The sequence below is a fragment of the Apis laboriosa genome, unplaced genomic scaffold, assembly GCF_014066325.1.
Source record: "Apis laboriosa isolate Shangri-la unplaced genomic scaffold, ASM1406632v1 scaffold14686_cov152, whole genome shotgun sequence".
Classification (NCBI taxonomy): Eukaryota; Metazoa; Arthropoda; class Insecta; order Hymenoptera; family Apidae; genus Apis; species Apis laboriosa.
The window spans coordinates 1-15,058 of record NW_025221692.1 but is presented as its reverse complement, the minus strand read 5'-3'; the positions used below and the strand labels follow the sequence as shown (position 1 = coordinate 15,058).

The following is a 15,058-nucleotide window of genomic DNA, read 5'->3' as shown; positions in this document are numbered from 1 at the left end:
GATGTTCACGTTGCCTCACTTTCATCAGCCTCGAGCCATTTTAATTATACGTAACACTTTTTTTTATTCCGAGTGGGAAAAAATGAGTGAGAATTAAACGTGTTACCGTTATGCTTGCTTCTTGAACTAATTATTTAATCGATTTAAATCGTTTATCTCTCGTATTAACGATAAGCGCTTCGCGATACGCGATTGTTGTTTGATAACGTAAAATGTAAGAAAAAAAAAAAGTGGATCGCATCGACCAGTTCCAGTTCAATTCTATTTAATTTAATATTTAATTCGAAGGAAAGTAATGGTGGACGACTAGCAGGAGAGGTGGAAATGGCTTTCCCATCCATTTAAAATTTTTTGTTGAGACGATGCTCTCCGATAATTCTTTATCTTATGATTCTTTTGAAAGTCGCAGACTTTTCGACGGATGCAATTGACAAGTTGCCAAGAAAGAAAATGGGAAAACGTTGTCCTTGCCGCTTTGTCGCCTAGATCCCTTAGGTCCATCCGACGACTTTCTTTTCCCTCGGAGGGAAAGCATGGACTGCAACGTATGAAAAGTCGGGCCTCGAGAGCGCGTGCTTTACCATGGCTGAGTGCGTTTGCACGTACGTAGAAGTGCCTATTTTTGCGGCCACTTAATGGAACGTGAGGGTGAAGTTTAGAGAAACTTAAGAGAGTTGCAAAACAGGAAATCACCTTTCACGAGTTAAATCCAAAAAGACATAAACATCTTCATCGTCCGATGAATCTTGGGATCGATCAAATTTCAAAATTTCCCTTTTTGCTCGCCATCGTATCCTCCCGTATCGATCCTTTAAGTATCTACCATAAAATCTAAAATTTATTTGATCCACTTTCCAAGCTTGGAATTTTAATAATTTTCAAAAGAAAATTATTAAACGAGAGAAACGAGAGAACAATATCGAAAAATCTGATTTCACGCGAAGATTAAATAAAATAAGTGTATACTATATAATTGGAACACGTTACACAAAATTAACGTTCCCTGTTCTTACTACGCAATGGCATAAAAACCTCTATCAACTCATCTACGATCAACCATGTATATACGTATATGTATACCGTATATACGATCAACCATGTATATACATATATGTATGTATATATATATATATATATATATATATATATATATATATATATACACACACACACACAGGCTATTAACTTTTACGCATGTTATTCAATACTTGCCGTCTGGTTACCTACCGACTATCCCCGTAAAAGTAGCGATCGTTCTATCTGAAACGAGGGTATAAACCTGCTTGCGCTTTGTCGTTAATATATACCTCGAACAACTTATAACGCGATAAACATCGAACACGCGTACGATATCATGGATCATTAACAATCATTCCTCGAATAAATGGCGTTTAACCTTACCGGCCTTTCGCCACGTCACGTCGAGACGGAATTAGTAGGAAGTCCCTTTGGTAAATCGAATTTGATAAACGATGTAAGAAACGTTCGCTCGATCTTTTCTCTTTAGGTTTTTAGATATCGAAATTAGAAACGATACAAACTACTCTCTCCTTTGATTGATCGTAGGATTGAGAAAGAGAGATCCGCGATCCACCGTTTTTCCCCGATTAAATCTTGCGATATTCCGTAGATATTCGCGAAACTAAGATCCAAACGAAGTTCGGTCGATAATTTATCGTTATCAGCTCGCAGCTCTTTCTATAAAGGTAATCCTCGTCGATTGTTTCGAGAAAAGTTATCGTTGTCCGGATTAATAGATAATTGGAACTAAAATATCTATATATATTATATCGTGGAAACTTTCTGTATGTCGGATTTATTTTTCTCTCGAGTGGATATCGTTATTCGAATAAGGAAGAATCGGAGGAATCTTTGTTATCCAAGTTTGATGGGGAATATTAAAATGCTCGAGCGATCCCGATTGTCTTATCTTTCTTTCTTGTTTCTCATCTTTCTCTCTCTCTCTCTCTGAATCGCGAAGAAAATCATTTCGAGGATTTAAAACACGATTCGAAACAAACGGAGAGAAGGATTTCCTCGGAGGAGGAAAAGAAATTTTATCGCCACAAGATTTCTAGATAAATTTTTCATCATTTAGTATCTGTTTGCAAATGTAACTTCTTCTTTTTCGAGAATCCTGTTGGCCTCACCAAACACTTCCACAAAACGAAACCAGTAACGAGTTTCTTCCTCAACGATTCGAAATTTGAAATTTATTTTTTCGAAGAATTGCGAAGAGATATGGAATTTTCTCGCGGCTGGTCGGATCGATCGATTGACGTTGGAACCGTGCGATTAATCTCTGCACGCGATTTAAACGCGAAATACACCGCGTTTGGATAAGTGGCAAAAAGCACCAGGTAATGAAGCAAGCAGAGTGGTTTTCTCGATCGAATCGCTTCCGCGTTGCACGCTTATTTCAAATATTCTTCGCGAATCCGACGCTCGAGCGTTTCGATGATATTTTTTTTTTTTTATTGTATTTTAAAATTCTTCTTCGGCGCGATTATCAATTAAATTCCATCCGATCGGTGTGCAGCGTGTTTCCTCCGCGATTTTTTTCTCAAGGATTCTTCAACGAACGATACTTCAACAAACCATTGGATGGTAAATAAAATGATTCTGGAAAAAGTAGCCGCCCACGCGCGTTCTCTTTTCAGCGTCGCGTCAAAATAAACAATCCATCGGATCGATTGCGTACACCATCTTGCATCGTAAAACGAGTTACGCGATCGCAAGATAATTTATAAAGATATAAATTGTATAAATTGTAAAAATTATTTATAAACGAATCGGGGACAAAGCCTAATGAAGTCACTCAACTCTTCGTTATTATCGTTCTTCTAACGAACAATTTGGATAATTTATGATCGAACAAAAAAATTCTGAGGTATTTCTCATTAAAGTCTCTCTCTCATTACATTCCATATTGAAATATGGAAAAGATTTATCAAAACGCGAATAAAGATTTTATTCGAAAAAATTCAGGAATGGAATTTCGCTCGCCTATTGGAGAAGTAGAGAATCTCGAAAGAGGTCGAACGTTGATCGTTACTTAGCCAAGAGCGAAAAATTTGTCGAAAAGGAGAATCGATCATTAAAGAACGACCGTAAAAATCTCTGGCAAACTCATTATCCTAATCGTGGACACATCTTCAAACACCTCTGGTTTTCTAAATTATTCCCAATCCTCTTTCGAAACGTTTCGCACAACGGCTTCTTCGCGGCCGAGCAATTAATCAATCGAAGCGAAAAGCAACGCTTAACTATTTTCACCGGTTCCGCGGCCACCGATTAATCAACCGACCGGCATTTCGAATGGAAATGCAACGCTTAATCACTTGGGACGGCATAACTCCGCTGAAACTACAGCATCTACAGTTGGCCAAACTATCTCAGGTAATAATCCAGAACGGTGCTCGACGATTTCGCGTAGGTTCGGCGCGGATAAAGTGGTGGAAATCCTGGATCCTCGGTTATTCGAGCAACGGCAACAAATCACGTCGATAACGAACGTCCATCCTCGCCCACACTGCGCTACCATCCCGCGTTTTAATGTCGCTCCGCATTCGCGCGAATCTAAGAGCGCTAAGTTGTATCGCGATTCGTTCCGAGCAGATGGATTTTTTCGGATGAAATTTTGAACGTCATGCAACTGTGAACACCGTATCGAATATCGGGATTCGTTTTCAACTTGGAGCGGGGGACCTCTTTCGTTCCACTCTTTTGAGAGCGTTGCGTGGAAAATTGATGAAATTCTTCTAAGCCTTATTATTTAGAATTTATTATCCTCTCGTTGAAAAACTTGTTAACGCGTTGACAACATCGATTTACACTTCGAGTTTAGAATTTTGTTATTAAGAAAATTATTGAAATCATTGAAGACACATTATTGAATATAATAAAAGTTTTAAATATAAATTGTATTCAAAAAGTGAAATATAATAGAAATAATAGTAAATAATTAAAGAAACGTAAGAATTAAAGAGATCGAAAGAGAATATGATCGATGGATAATATTTCATTTTAATCTTTTAAGAAGAAGTTTCTTCTGCTTGAAAGTAAAATATTTTGAGGCTTGAAACTTTCTTGCACAATTTCTTAAGATCTACCTTAGAAAATGTCAACAACGAATAGATCACGCTTAAGATGTTTCAAGATTTTTATTTTCGTGTATGAAAAAGTTTTACGTAATAGGACTTAGTGGAAAATAATTCAATATAAACTATGTGTCAGAAGTGAAACAATTATACCGATCGATGGATCGAATTACCGCAAACACGTTCGTAACTCGCGATACGAATAGTTGATACGAAACAAGAAAAGAAGTGTGATCTATTACATATGACCGTTCCTTTTACCAACGAAAATACAATGAATCGTTAATCAATCGAGATATCGGAACACAGGTGTCCACGTTTGTGAATCAATCTACGCTGCGCCGATTCTTACACAATCGTTCTTTAAGCTTTATTCGCTATACTTTCGTAACGAACGTTTATCGATCGATCTGGTTGAAAACTCGAAGATCGACGAGAAACTGCTAATGATGGCCGATCGATGTTGGTGTAAATTGACAGCTATCCGAGAAAATATTTTTCAGATAGTTTCATTATCCTTGCGCGTATCCGTTCGTTTGAACGTGTCAGAGTTTAAAAGCGCCCCGATTTCTTTTTTTCTTTTTTTTTTGTTTAAAAATTGACTCAGGTGTGCAAAGACTTTGTCTCTCGAACTCTGTATATTTAAACTCGGATATTCAAAGCGCGATGTGTTTGGGAATATATTTTCTAAGCTACTAGTCTTTCAACCCACGTCCATTCAATCTGATCGCTGATTCGAACCGATCGGATTTCTATCCAGTAACACGGTAATGTTGTTGTATTACAGTAACGTTTAACGAGCGGGTCGTTGTGCTGCAAAGATATCTTTTTAAGCGCAACACGCGACAAAGCTTTTGATAGTCAATTGCTTTTAATCGTTTCCCGCTTTCCCGCGTCGTCCATCCGATATTCCATCTATTAAATCTTTAATAATTCCATTATATCGTCAAACGTACAACCATTTCCACATACATACGCTCCCATTAAATCGCTAACTCCGCGTAACGCAATTACCGTTTCGAAAACGATAATTCACACAATTTCTATAATTTCCCAACGAATTGATTTACAATTTTCTATTCTACAGAACTATCGCGCCACAGCTTCCTAAACCTGAATATTTCAATGACTTGGCCCGTTCGAACACGAAGAAGCCAACAGTCCCGACATAAAATTATTCCGAAACGCGTCGAATTCCTTTGGTCGGCGCGAAATAAAACGCGCGTCCCGCAAAATATTCGAAAGTCGATCCGCTCAACTCTCCAACAGCCCAACTTATATCGGCCCTCGGAGACACATGCATTTATCGTTTCTCTTCCTTTTTTTTTCTTTGTTTTTTTTTTTTTATTTCTTGCGATTCCTCGAAGTGACCACCACTTCGAAGGATCGAGAGACAAGAACAGGCCTATATCACCGTGGGGCCCCCACGTGTGGGGCCACAGTTTCCGGTTTCGAGTGCCGCGAATTCGTCGGCCGGAAACCCCTCCGGTGAAACAAAGCGCGCCATAGTTTCGAAACTGTCCCGAGTGAGGAGGTGGGGACCGCGAAAACTGGAGACGGTTTACGTAACACCGAAGATTATATCCATGCATGCAAGAGAAACAAACGAATCGATGACAGCCGGTTCGTTTCAACGTTTTTCCATTCCAACGTATCATTTCTGATCTGAGATATTACCGATGACGCACCCAGAATAAAATACTAACTAAAAATTGAAATTGTCGAGTTGGAATGGAACGAATCGCAAATTGCAGCGTATTTTTCTACTCGGGAATTAGAAGAAATGTATGTAACAACGTATGCACAACATCGATAATCGAAATCATAAAGTACACATTACCGTAATGAATCATTGCACAATCACCACTCGGCGAATAAATCAATACCGGAATGTTATGGAAAAAATTTTCCATCATCATTGTACAATCTTAAATTCCACGATAATTAGCACTCCTATTTTTTTCACCTAATTCTAAAAACAGAATCGTTTCCAATCGTTCACCAATCGCGAGCAACGATCCATCAACACGCCCTAAAACTTTCCTTTTCCAATCTCCCCTTCTACCTTCCGTAAATAAAAAAAAAAAGAAGAAGAAGAAGAACAAGATATATAATTCTAATCTTCTACTCACTGACGTCTCGATCAAGCTGAATCCTCCTCGATTTCTCTTCCTCCGTGGAAGCGTCCGTCCGTTCCCAGGGCGACGTGCACGTCGCGTGGTTCACCGCGGATCCCAAGAGTTTCCAACCGGGAGCCGGTTTCGAGATGTATCGGCTGACGAGAGACGAGACGAGACGAGACGAGACGAGACGAGACGAGACGAGATGAGATGAGACGGGCAGAGAAGGGGAGGAGAGAGGAAGAGGAGCGCACGTGGCGGGAAGGCAAAGCGCGGCCGCAAAAACGGCAGGCTACGACACGACCTCGCCGACGGTCGCAACGAGACTGAACTTCCAGCGAGAATACCGCCTCCAGTCTGGAAACAGCTGCTCTGCCAGCCAGCGCCAGAAAACTGCTCGGTCGCTTGGCGGACAGGCAAGCCGCGCCAAGTATATCTTCTGCGAGTGGCGATCCGGACGTGGTAGGGGGGTACGCCACTAGAAAAATCACGTTTCACCCTATTAGGACCACGCTGTTCCACGCTGTTCTTCACCTACCGTCGGTTCATCGAGGATGAAAGAAAAAATTGTCCCCGCTGTGGTATGTTAAGTAACCGTTCAATTGCAGCTCTCCGATTCTTGTATCTCGAACGACGGTTTTTCTTTTTTTTTTTTCTTCGACCAGAGGATGATTCACCACCGATGGTTCCAGTTTATATGATATTCGATACTCGCCGAGAGATTATAATTTTAATTTAGTAAGGTGTTGTGATTGTAGACATCTGGATGAAGACAATCTGGTGGTGGTGGTGGTTAGTTACACCGATCTTCTGAAACTATCGTCGTGAATTTTAATAGTGTTTTGAAAAAGGTATAAGTATGCAAAAATATGAGTAAAATAGAGAGTATTACCGTATGAAAATAGAATTGAAATAATTGAAACAAAATTTTTATCAAATGTAAATTGAAAGAGAATAAATAAGAGAATTAATCGTTTTTGCCGAGAAAAAAAAAATTTAACGTTAGATGTAGATCATGATACACAATAGTTGGAGCGTAATTCGTCATCCAACAATTGTTTTTAGATCTGTTTTTAATCTAGATTTTTACCTCCAATAATCCCTTTAACCCAATTATTCGATGCGTATTCTCGAATTAATCGAATATTCCGTTCTAAATGCACCTATCACTTCCAAAACCATCGACCAAGAAAGTTGCTTGAAAAGGAGCCCGAAAAATATCTGGTGATGGCAGGATAACAGGTCGTGCTTGTAACGCGCCTCCGTATAGTATAGGGATATTACCTGAAAAAACCAATATTCCCCTTCACTGACAGCTGCTCGTGTAAATATTTACATTTCGTATGAGGGCCGGGGTCGTTCACACGAGGCCTGCAACTTGCAGTCCAACGCAAGTTGCGCAGCTCGTTCGAATGCAACGTATAGGGATGCAAATTTAGAAACGAGGAACACTTAGCTTCCCAAAATCGTTGCTCGATCGTCTCGTAAAATATCCAACGATCACAAGAAAAAAAAAAAAATAGGACACGCTTATAAAACGAAAGATATGTGCCATTTTCCCGTGTCGCGATTCCACCAGTCGTCGTTCGAAGATCATAAAGATCCCCGTTGAAACATGGATGAAAAACGACTCGAAAACGAGACTCGACCAACGATTCGATAAATCTTGCGTAAATGTATACACGTTCGAGGAAGAGGAACCGTGTAACTGTACCAGCCTTTTATTGCCACGGTATTAATGTATCTTCGCCTCTTTCAACCCGTCATTTACCTCACCGGTCGCTTTAAACCACTTGTACGCGTAGTTATTACGAGCGAGATCCGACTACCACGCGTTTATTCGGCCGAATTCGAGAGGAAAGGATTTATTCGTGGAACGATCGATAACGATTGCTCGAACCGAACGATCTTCAAACCCCGATAACGGCAAATTCGGTGAATCGTCCCTGGATCGATGCTCATCGATCAACTTATCTACGCGCTTTTAAACACGATTCAGATACGACGCGATTTCTAGACTCGGTTAAGGGATACCTAGATCGATTCGATAGCAAATATTAACTTAGACGGTATCCTCGAATATTATATGTATAATATGTTTAACAATGTTCTTCCTTCTTGCTGATTCCCCCCGTTTATTTTCGATAATCTTTCTTCGCCAACTTTTTCTTTTTCCCTCCCCACAGTCCGTTGAAAGAGACATTATGACGGAGGGATTAACCTTGAATAATTATAACTCGACACGTCGACTATAATCAGAGCTCGGGAAGAGCGTTAAGATCCTCCAGTGTCTGTCACCCGTTGCCACTTGACGTTGCCGTTGAAATAATCTCTCCTCTTTTTAGCCGCTAGTCTCGGCCATTCGTTCAACAAGTCCATCCATATGTCATCTCGCGAGAAACAAATCATAGCTGTTGTCGGGCCATCGAAAAGGCAAAGCCACTTGTTCGAGCGAGCCATCCTCTGGCATCCTCGCTTTGACCGAGTCGCATGCATAACTAAGTCCTCGCCTCGATCGGCTATTTATTTAGACACTGGCTCGAAACTCGATGGCGCCAGAATATTTGCGATATTGCAGAGACCGGCTCCGAGAGTGGGCGGTTCAGGTGAAATGTTTATGCGTTTCGCGAAAGCTGCATACTCTTCCTCTTCAGGTGGGCAACTCGAAAATGCCTGCGAAAATGTTCCGTGAAAGGCCAATTTATATACGCGTGTGTTAGCGTTCCTACTATTCGGCTGCAATTTCGAGAACGGCCATGGAAGGCGGGTACCAGTGATAAATTCGTTTACTTTCGCGTACAAAGGAAAGTAAAGTGCACGAGGGAAACTTGGAATTGTATTGTTCATTCGATAGCCATTCGAATCCCAACGATCACTCGAAAATAATCATGGTGGAAATTGCGAGAATTTCAATGACCCTGGCGCACAAAGGATCCAAGATAAACTACGTCTCCTAGGACAGTTTGTATTTTGCCCTCTCCAGGTTTTCTCTGGTAAAATTGCATTTTACCTCGACGAAGCTAGGACGATCGAAACGATCCTCTTCCAATTCATACTGGGACGATTCGTTATTTATTGGACGAGCAACAAGTTTCTAGAGAATGGAATGGTTCGTTTCATTTTCATACAGCATCGAAAACAACTTATCATTCCAGTGTTATAACGTCGAAACGTGAACACGAACCGGTCGGTGATTTTCACTTGTCAAGCTTTGCGAAAAACAAGAAACTACTGTGCACGACTCGTAATTATTCCGTTCTATTCGAACGCATCGATCTGTCAGACAGCTGCTCACGCGAACTGTTTTCGTCTAATCCGTCTATTCCTTTCCTACTACCCCGAAGGCATAATTAAAGTCTCGTAGATCATGCGTAAACGTGCCCTGATTTGTACGTAATAATGATGCTTAATGGACGCGTTTGTCGAGATAATTGCACGAGCATAATTGGAAACGAGCGTTTCGATCAAGCGACAAAAACGTATATTGGTCCTTAACATTCGAATGGATTTATTAAAGTGTCAATGTCGTCACCGTCTTCTTGACATCTTATTTTAACGATGCGATTAATGTTTCGAGAGGAGTTAATTCACGAAAGATTAAACTTGAAAAAGTTATTTTTTTTTAATAACTTCGTCGAATTTTGAATACGAGAATGTCGTTTTTCCACGTTAAAAGAAAATATTCTCTCGAGAACATTTCACCGGCAGTTACAACAATGATCTTCTCCGCCGTCGGTCATGAATAAAACCGCGCATTCGCAGAAATTTCCTCCTAATTTTTCTATTCAAAATTCTATTCAAAATGGAACGGAATTCATATATATATTCATATATTATACAACGGGTTATATATATTATACCGAGTTTATTATAAAAACCCAATGTTCCATTGACGTTCATCAAAACTTCTTCTCTCCGCCTTCGAAAAGAAACATTCTTGCTTTTATCATTAACCATGGGGGTGCAAGAACCACGTTGGGCTGATAGTACGTTAAAAGGTAGCACGAGAGATAAGCACGAGGAAGGTTAGATAGGGGAATGTGTGTCGAGTAGTCTGCGACACTTTCAAATCCGTGTAACAGAGGAGGCAGCCCGAGAAGGTTGCCGTGTGGATCATACATAATGCAGGGACAAAGTAGAGATGAACGGGCATGTTAAATTCGCAATGCAAATTTCACGCGAAAACTTCCGATCGGTCGTCCCCATCGCCTCGCGACGAATTCCTGTTTTTCATCAATAATTTACCTCCTCTTATTCTTTCTTTCTTTCCCTCTTTCTCTCTCTCTCTCTCCCTCCCTCTCTCTCTTTCTTTTTCCATCTCATCGACGAGCGTGCGAACTTCCATCGAGGGTATCTGGCGTCTTCATCTTCCGGTTCGTTCCGCTTTCTTTCAATAAGAATAGAATACATTTCGAGAGAAGATGAGAATGAATATACGTTTATACTCAGAAACTCGTGATGCAGTGTCGAATACTGATGCCGCTTTTCATTCTTGATCCCGCCTGAACCGATACCAATATTTCTGCGCACGATTCCTTTTCTTTATCTTCTCTCTTTTTTTTTTTCTATATTTATTATTATTAACTATTCTATCGACAGTGCACGGAGTATACGTAAGACCTCTCGTCTTGTCGTCATCGAATCGATTCATTCATTCATCCTTACCCTAATCGAAACATCCCCCTTGCTCGGACCCAGGTAACAAGTAACACCGCTGGCTCACGTGCTCAACCCACGTTAGACGAATATCATTTACCAATAGATAGATCGGGTTACCGGCGGACCACCGACGGATAGAGAGCAAGAGTTACTTTACGCTGAATTAGGTCACCTGTTCCTCCGGTCTCCGCAGACAGGAAGTCGTTGAAGTTCGTCGATTACGCGGTGGTACACCCTCTCTTGGTTCGTAACGCCTCGTTGCGAGCCATTTTTTAACGAGTTGCTTCGTTGCATAGGAGGAAAAGAAAACGAAAATACGTAAGTAACTCGTTCCAACTCGTAATTCATCTGATTATTTATGCAAAGGGATGTCAGTGTGAAACTGTGCGGATTGATTAAAACAAAACGATTGCGCGAAAGCGTAACGTAGAGAAAAAGAAGAGGAGACCTATATCCGTCTTGTTTCCTCCGAGTCGTTAGCTGGACTGTCTCCTCAACGATTAGGTCATCTTCACCCTTGCGGCATTTTCATCCTCGACGACAAAGCCACGGCATATCCCGGATGCGATGATTATAGTTAAGAATCGCCGAGTCTTACCGGCCCCTTACTCTCGCCAATCTGTTCGTCCATCTCTTTCCTTCTTTCCCTCGTATATTAGCCGTTTCTCTCTTTCCTGTCTTCGAGACAGGACAACCACGTGCGCCCTGTCAGGGCCCACGCGACACCCATTATGGGCAATCGGCCCTTCAAATGCGCTATAATCGGCCGGGGCGATTCTTCAATCTCGCCCTGGAATGCGTCTTCAGTAAGTGGTCACGCTTGCCGGAATTATAATATTATCTAGTTGGAGCGCAACCGGACAAGAAGAATCATCAAACTCGTTATGCAACAATGTATACATTCCCGCGATGCGATCATTGAAAATTCTTTTTTACTTTTGAGGCGGATAGATTGAATAGATGATCACGGCATTGATACAAATTTACGTACACATTATGGGTACAAGCATTGATTTTATATTTCTCTCTACATATATATGATTACTTGTATATAAATTAAACTAATATCAGTCCTCCGAACGAAACATAATTATCTTTACAAAAGTGTTTTATCTTTACTCATACTCGGATAGAATACATTTTTTTCTTACGGTATAAAATTACTTTCCTGTTTTACACACTTATGAAATATTACAGTACTTACGGCTTACACTGTGTATATATCACACAACACGTTATTAATATATTACAAACGTTCAAAAGAATCATTTCACAAGAACGAGAAATCTTGAGACCGCATTTGTCTCTATAATAAAAAATTCCATGACAAAAATTATTAAAAACTTACTTATTAATTACAAGTATTAATTATAAGTGATTAATTTTACTATCGTATATCATTATAGAAATTTAACAAATAGATAATGTCATGTATATTCGAAGAAAAATTAATTTTATAGAAATATTAAGTAAATCCGATATAATACCTTTCAAAGTCATGTCGTTTAATCTAATAATTTATATAGGGAAAAAGAATATTAATTTTCCCCAGCACCATCGCACACAATTCATTACTAAACATAGAATTTTAAAAATTTCATTTCATTATAAAATAAGTAATATAAGCATTCACCATTTGAACTAAATATTATTGCATACCATTTATATGTAATAAATAAATTCATTATATGTGTGTTGAATTTAACAAAGTTATCATCCTAATGAAGCTGAAATAAATATCGATTTCATAAATACAAAATATCAATTTTGTTACGAAAATTTTTTCTTTAAATATCATTGTATTTCTTTTTTTTATTTTTTTTTTTTATTTTAAATTAAAAAAGAGAATACGTGTACCTGTTAATATTCTAAATTATATAAAATTTTCAATTTGGACGGGGAATCTCTTGGCACATAATGGTCCATAGCATAATGGCACTTTCCGAAACCACTTTGTTAAAAGTGGATAAAAATTAATTGTATTGATATTTTGTTTGTTAAAGTTGTTCTACTATATCGTGATCGTTTTTGTAAGAATATTGTTTGAAACTACTTTTCTGAGAATGCTTTGTTCTTTGTAATTCCTTAGCGAAATACATTATCGTTTTCTTAAGTCCTTCTGCTAAAGGAACTTTTGGTTCCCAATTTAAATATTTTTTAGCTCTAGTGATATCTGGTCTTCTTCGCTGTGGATCATCTTCGACCGCGGCAAGTTCAACTATTTTACTATTAGTACCAACTAAATCTTTTATTATAAGAGCGAATTCTGCAATCAATTATAAATTATGCTTTTTTTTTCAAACCATTATATCAATTACTCTAAAAATATTTAATAGCATCATATTTACCTTCTATTGTGTGTTCCACAGGATTTCCAATATTTATTGGTTGAGTATAATTAGATGCCATTAAAGCAACTAACCCGTCGACTAAATCAGATACATATTGAAACGATCTTGTTTGTTTTCCACTACCATATATCGTGATCGAATCATTCTGTAATGCTTGTAGAATAAAATTTGAAACTACACGACCATCATTCATATGCATTCTTGGCCCGAATGTATTAAAAATTCGTGCAACGCGTACTGAAACGCCCTCTTGTCTCATATATGCATAGCTTAATGTTTCAGCTACACGTTTTCCTTCGTCGTAACAAGCTCTTGGCCCTACGAAAATTATATTATCAATTATTTTCATTACAATTAATAAAAATTACAATCATTTCTATATACCTATAGGATTCACATGGCCCCAATAAGTTTCTGATTGAGGATGTTCATTAGGATCTCCATAAACTTCAGATGTACTGGCTATTAAAACTCTTGCTCCCACTCTTTTCGCAAGACCTGATATAAATCAAATAATTATATTTAATATTATTATAATAAAATATGACTTAATTATTTAAATGAACTGACTATTTAAATGGATTTTTTTAACTTTAAGTAGATATAATATATACATACCTAAAATATTTATTGTACCTAATGTATTTGTTTTTATTGTTTTAACTGGATTAAGCATATAATGTGGCGGACTAGCTGGGCTAGCAAGATGATATATTTCGTCAACTTCTAAATAAAGAGGTCTAACAATGTCATGATGAACAAGCTCAAAATTCTCATGACCAACCCAATGTTCAACATTACGTTTTCTTCCAGTAAAAAAATTATCTACGACTATCACTTCATGGCCAGCAAGCATTAAACGATCAACCAAATGTGATCCAACAAAGCCAGCTCCACCTGTGACTAATATTCTTTTCCGGTTTTTATAATTAAGAAATTTGACTGTTGGGAAATCTTTTGATACTTTGTTTTCGATCTTAGCTTCAAGATGTTGTAATTTGCCCTCTAATTCACGAATTCGTATTTTTGCTTCTTCAATATCTTTAATATCAGTATAACGTATATTTTCATCAATTGCCTCTTGAACTTTTTCATTAACACTTTCAATTTCATTTACATCTCCTAGATGAGATTTACGATCTCGTGGGTGAACTCGGGTAAAAGATTGTTCATCTTCTGGATTTACTAATGTTTTATAAAATCCTAACACTGTCACATATGGAAAACATACGATATTATCAATGACAAATAACGATTGATAAAAAAAAATTGAGAAACCAATACGATTTTAAATATTTACCTAATATTATACAAATCACAGAAAAGGCAACCTGTTTCATCTTTCGTGGAGTGACAACCATGCTTTAACATTGTACATGTCACTAAAGATATTTATATTATTTTTCAAATCAACTTTGTATCACACATTACATCATAATATTGTACGTAAAAGGAAATATTCAACCACTATCATTTTCTGTTTTGTATAATTAGAAAAGATAACCTCTTACGTCATCACTATATGTTAATTTTGTAAAATTGTTAATATTTAATTGTTTCGTTTAATTATTGATAATATAAATACTGCTATCTGAACTCTCTAATATAAACTTTTCACAAATTTTATTTTTTTTTATTATTCAAATAAAATACAAGATATATCTAACATTTAACGAGACTTTGTGTTCCATGGTCTAAAATACCGATCGCGCAAAGAATTAGAATATTTACTATGCCCTCTATAATTTACAGAGTAATAAATAAATAATACAGACAAGCTTCATTCTATCTTATTGTTTAAAAATCATAATAGAATATATAAATATAG

At 38.0% G+C, this 15,058-nt stretch overlaps 2 protein-coding genes across 4 annotated transcripts in view; both read right to left on the bottom strand.

Annotated features, from left to right (window-relative positions):
- LOC122710364 (extracellular sulfatase SULF-1 homolog) overlaps positions 1–6,546 on the bottom strand; it is a 71,321-nt gene extending 64,775 nt beyond the window's left edge. For both annotated transcript variants that reach the window (XM_043928171.1, XM_043928172.1), the window contains exon 1: positions 6,233–6,546. The gene's annotated coding sequence lies outside the window, so the exon portion shown is untranslated. The remainder of the gene's footprint in view (positions 1–6,232) is intronic.
- Positions 6,547–11,880: 5,334 nt separating this feature from the next.
- Positions 11,881–14,922, bottom strand: LOC122710361 (UDP-glucuronic acid decarboxylase 1). Of its 2 annotated transcripts, XR_006345923.1 has the most exons (6): positions 14,531–14,922; positions 13,849–14,439; positions 13,615–13,728; positions 13,228–13,548; positions 12,737–13,145; positions 11,881–12,606 (listed from the first exon to the last, which is right to left on the bottom strand). XR_006345923.1 is itself a non-coding variant. In XM_043928163.1 (5 exons), exons 1-5 carry the CDS (start codon positions 14,589–14,591, stop codon positions 12,877–12,879), a joined length of 1,356 nt encoding a protein of 451 aa, XP_043784098.1. In that variant the 5' UTR covers positions 14,592–14,922; the 3' UTR covers positions 11,881–12,876. The 2 variants fall into 2 exon arrangements, 1 of the variants encoding a protein (XP_043784098.1); XM_043928163.1 differs by having other exon boundaries at positions 11,881–13,145.
- Positions 14,923–15,058: the final 136 nt, after the last annotated feature.

Bases quoted from the DNA above. Each gene is read 5' to 3' on its own strand.
- LOC122710361 (XM_043928163.1), bottom strand. From the start codon at position 14,591: ATGGTTGTCACTCCACGAAAGATGAAACAGGTTGCCTTTTCTGTGATT. The intron at 14,440-14,530 runs GTAAATATTTAA...CATATGTGACAG, and splicing joins TGTGATTTGTATAATATTAG to TGTTAGGATTTTATAAAACA. The intron at 13,146-13,227 runs GTAAATATGATG...AATTGATTGCAG, and splicing joins TGTGGAACACACAATAGAAG to AATTCGCTCTTATAATAAAA.